The following is a 4898-nucleotide window of genomic DNA, read 5'->3' as shown; positions in this document are numbered from 1 at the left end:
AATCAGGCAGCACATGTGCACAGTGCATGTAGGGAAGCTCAAAGAGGCAGTTGGTCCATTATGACACCTTATAGCAGTGTTTCCATGCTAGGGTTCAATAGAACCCTAGGGTTCCTTCGGAGGTTGCTAGGAGTTCCTTGAGAAAGGAGTCATTTGTGACCCTCAGGTCAGTTTATTTGACATCATTGAACTTTTTGGCTATCTGTAATTGTGACATTCTTCCCACTGGCAGCAATTTATGATGCATTTTTCCCAATGACCACCACACTAATTACTGTAATTTGTGGGTATTGTTATTATTGTTAGGGGTTCCCTGAAGACCTGAAAGTTATTTGAAGGGTTCCCCCATGTTAAAAAGATCTAGAAGCACTGCCTTAGACCATGGCTTGTGTTGGCTATGCAGAATTCAGGCCCTGATGACCAAGACCTCATCCATACACACAATATATACATAAGTGCAGCAACCTTTCAAACTTACCTAAGGTAAGACGTGTCACTGACAGAAACCGGCAAATCTGGAACAGGTCTGTTTCTTAATATAAATGAGCGTGTTGGTATTTTCCTTGTTTGTTTTTTAGGTATTTCACCATCGTCCCTTTTTGCATACAAATCATTCTCAATCATGGGTCCTTGGAACTCAAAAAATCTAGAACTTTCCAAGTTTGTTTTTTCCCTAAAATCTAGAGTTGTGTCATATTGAGATATTTTGGAATGTTCAGGTAACGCGTCCTGGTCCTTATGACTGGAAGAAATGGAAACACTTTCACCCACATTCATATAATCTGTTAGGGAATGTGTGCAGTTTTCGATAGATTCATCAGGCAAGACATTATCCTGTACACTGGACCCAGACAAGCTCTGTCCACATAATGGAAAGTTTTTGTCTTGTTCTGATGAGCCATTCTCTTTTGTTTTTATTCTATCCTCAGAAGTCCATTGCTCCTTCTCCAATACCTCCTGTAACTTTTTAAGAATCCTTTTGCGATGACCAGTGAGCGATATTCCCATTGATTGAAGTATTTCATGATTTATTAACGTACACTCTGAAACTGTTCTGTAGCCTGATGTCTGAAAAAGTGGATGATAAATTTCCAAATGGATATCAGCTAGTATCTGTTCAATATCGTGCTTGTTGTCGGTTGTCATTATGAACTTCTTAAGCATTTATAATGCATTATTAGTATATTGTGTACATTGTGTAGACCAAAGCAGAGTTCACGTGAGGTGCCAATACCTGGAACATAAAAACATACATTTTCCACTTAAATACATGCATGTAAACTAAATAAAAGTGTAAACTGATAAACAAGCAGTAATAAATTTTTACACAGCATAAAAAAATATGCTTTAGAATGAATTTACAGTTTATTTAATCACGTTTTCTCTAGCAAACAAAAGCAATCCTGGCCCTTTTGGTATATCAGTCAACAAATCTGTAACGGTACTTTCTAGTACTTTATACAAGCTGGAACTGGAAGGAGGTGAAAACCACTACTGAGGTTTTAAGCTATTCAAATATTCCGGATGAAACCACAGATCCTATTTAGGTTCCTAAATGTTTCCATGTCTTTGTTTTCTTTTTAACAACTTCAAATGTAACTCCAGTCTTATATATTAAAAGAATATAGACAGAGTTGGGGATTTCTTTGGCAAATTAACTTGTATTATAGTAGATTACATTTAACATCAAATATATCACAATAGTTTGTAGAACATACAGGTAAAGAGCTTAGAAAGCTTGAACCCAAGTTAATATCACTGGGAAACAAAATCCTTTTCGCTAGACACAGAATTCCCTGATTAGGTAAATATTAATATCGCTTATAACGTATCATTTCCCAACGCGTTTTGCCTACTTGGTTCTTCAGGGGATCCTGTGATGAACGTTAAAAACTGCCCATAGAAGTGATACAGTTGTACAATCAGTTGAGTTAACAGGTATAATATAACAGGTATAATAAACATAAGGAAAGTATGGGTCCCGCTCCGTCCTGTACTCCACCTTCATTCTGGAGGGGAGAAAGCGTCAGGTGCTGCCATCTTCTTTTGCCTTCTGGATTCTGCCTAAGGTACCTGGTCTCGCACTGCACAGGCACCAGATCAGGTGATGTATCCTGCTGAAAATAGGGAAAAAAAGAGTGCTGATCCTACTGCACGTGTGAGATCAGCTTTTTCCTATTGAAGAAAAAGAGCCTTTTTTTCACCCTTTTATGTAAAGTAAAAATTCTGGTGATAGGTCCGCTTTAAGGGACCTCCTATTAAAGGGGATGCCTAAAACTTCACTTGTATTACTGAAGACTTCTGAGAAATTCAGTTGGACAATCACACAAGCAGGGAATTACGTTTATGGAGGCTTTATTTTTTGACTGCTTTTAGGAAATTTTAGCATTTCCTGAAAGTTGATATCTCTATCTCCAGATGTTCATATTTACCTTGTCTTGGCTTCTCCAGTCAGATCTTACACTGGGCTGAAAACCCTATCCCTAATTCTGCGCCAGCCACCAAGTATCAGAACTGTTACATTGAGTGCATCACATGCCTTTGGTCATAGTAAATCAGATACGAAACAACAGGGGGCTGATTAAGCTTGGTTACATTTAAATCTGAAATCCAAACAGCGTGATAGAATTGAAATCTTTGCATGCAAACTATTTAATTCCCCACTGGATTTTCTGTTCTGATTTACAAAGCCTGGGCACAAGGCATAGCTATGTAGGTGGCATTACTTTTTACAGGTTACACGTGCAATCAATGTGCACTTCTTTAACGATCCTTTTCAACGACTAACGACTGCACGATGCATGAACGAGCTCTGTACATATAGTACCATTCTGCTCTATGGAGAGGGGAGAACGACGGAGCGGCAACTCACTGCGCTCTCTCCCCTTCACTTTCATTACGATCGTTCTATGTCCATTGTCCATGGATCCGCCAGGAGGGTGGTTCGGATGATGAACAACGAGAGCTGTACACACGCAAGATTCTCGTCTGATATTGGCCCTAAACTATTGCATGTGTGTACAATAGGTTACAGTCTGATGGCTGAATAAAAAAGCAACATCACAAGGTCGAGCCAATCAGTGTCAGTCACTTTCTTCCAGCAAGTTCTTTGTGATGGTTTGACAAAACTGTGTAATGCAATGGAGCTCTTGACTTACTTGCAATGTGTTAAAATAAAATATTAAAATAAATCAGCTAATATGTTTACACATTTTAGACACTTTTATGTTTATTTGTTTATTTTACGTATTTTTTTTTATAAATGCGTCTTTCATAATTGTTTAAAATGTAATTTTATGTACTTTTCATAACTTTTGAAAACAATTGTTGACATTATTACTTTAAAAGAACCGACATCCCCGGCTATTGTATGAAATGTTTATTCCCTTGAAGGTCTGAAGTCTATTTTATGTTAAATAACCTGGATCAGGTAGCTGCTAAGCATAAATATGCAGACAGCACTGTAGAAACACTAATGAACTAGGAAATAATTAGAGCCTTATTTATTTCTGAGTCCAGCAGCATCTGACCTGTACACAAAAGTCTTTATAGTTCTTATGATGATCTGTGGTATGTCATTTCAACTTTTTACAGCCAATAACCTCTTTGGCATCGACATCATTATGAAACAAAAATCAAAAGTAAACAAAAGGAAGTTAATGAAATACATGTTTGGATAATCATAGTGTACAAGGTGCAAAATCAAACACTGCTTTTAGAGATTAAATACCATTTCATTTTTTTCTCCATCAACAAGCAAAGGTTACTCAACCTACTGCTCCGTATCAGGCTTGTGGGCACAGATGGTCACATTGTGGTGCAGTTGCTGATTGTTGGGTGGCCAGTTTATTCTGATAGGCACCAGGGACTAGTTATAAATTGTTAAAATGGGTGTTTTTGTTGCTTCAGCAAATGACAAAAAAGGATATAGGTGCAGTTTTCCAGAGCTGCAAATGTCATGCACAATGCACATCAACTTAAAGGGTATCGGAAGCAAAAACACATTTTTTGTTTATACCTTTTTTTCTCACAATCATGTTCAAAAATCAAAAATACATAAAAAAACACCTCGCCATCCGCTTGGTCACTTGTAATGCAACAGTTGGTTTTAAAAAAACAGTATCTGCGGATTTCACTGCAAGCAACAATCTACTTATTATAAATACAAACTTAGACTATATACTTTTTCTTTTAAAGGACATTTATTTTCCCACTTGAAGCATTGTATCTATATGTTATCCACAATAAATTCTTTTAGATGTTTTTTGGGAAAAAGTCAGAAAGAACACTGCCCGATGTAGCTGTGCTCAGCCTTGTAAGTGGTGTATACCATTTATACTGCAATAAAATTAATGGTGAGCTACAATGGAAAACAAAAGTTACCCTGGAAGTCACATAAAGTATAACTGCAAGCCTAATAGCAGGGAAAGCATATAAACATTGCCTGGGGTTATAGAAAGGTACAGACAACTTGATTTGTATCCCAAGTGACAAAGCTGAGCCAAGATTGGGATTCCAGCACCTTCTCCACCCATTCACACATTTCTCTTACCTTATAGAAGATCAGAATGTATTATTTTCTCTGTATCTGTATAAGCTCCTTATCACTATTCTGTTCTCCTGTACATCACACATGCTGTTCAAATATTCCAACCATACCCTCTCTTTACTTTAGCTTTTCCTGGCTTCCGCTTTAGACTTTGCCCATACATAATAAAAGTTAAGATGGGAGGGCTCAGCTCCTTTTTTTGTGTCTTTACCTGAGCTTATCCATAAGTCACACCCAGTTCTGTAAACTGCAAGCCTGAGTCAATAGAAAGGAATGTTTATTTTCAGTAGGAGCTGCAGTATATTGTATTTCAACACAACCATTTAATAGGTAATTCGGAATTATTTTG

The 4898-nt window shown here is 37.3% G+C and overlaps 1 protein-coding gene across 1 annotated transcript in view; it reads right to left on the bottom strand.

The window, feature by feature from the left end:
• ARAP2 (ArfGAP with RhoGAP domain, ankyrin repeat and PH domain 2) overlaps nucleotides 1–4676 on the bottom strand; it is a 148742-nt gene extending 144066 nt beyond the window's left edge. Inside the window, exons 1-2 of the mRNA XM_072406872.1 lie at nucleotides 4553–4676; nucleotides 479–1234 (exon numbers count right to left, since the gene is read on the bottom strand). Coding sequence (XP_072262973.1) covers nucleotides 479–1164 — 686 coding nt within the window. The 5' untranslated portion in view covers nucleotides 1165–1234; nucleotides 4553–4676. The remainder of the gene's footprint in view (nucleotides 1–478; nucleotides 1235–4552) is intronic.
• Between the last annotated feature and the right edge of the window lie 222 nt (nucleotides 4677–4898).

Source organism: Pyxicephalus adspersus, chromosome 3, assembly GCF_032062135.1.
Source record: "Pyxicephalus adspersus chromosome 3, UCB_Pads_2.0, whole genome shotgun sequence".
NCBI classification, from domain to species: domain Eukaryota; kingdom Metazoa; phylum Chordata; class Amphibia; order Anura; family Pyxicephalidae; genus Pyxicephalus; species Pyxicephalus adspersus.
This window is presented reverse-complemented; position numbering and strand designations above follow the sequence as displayed.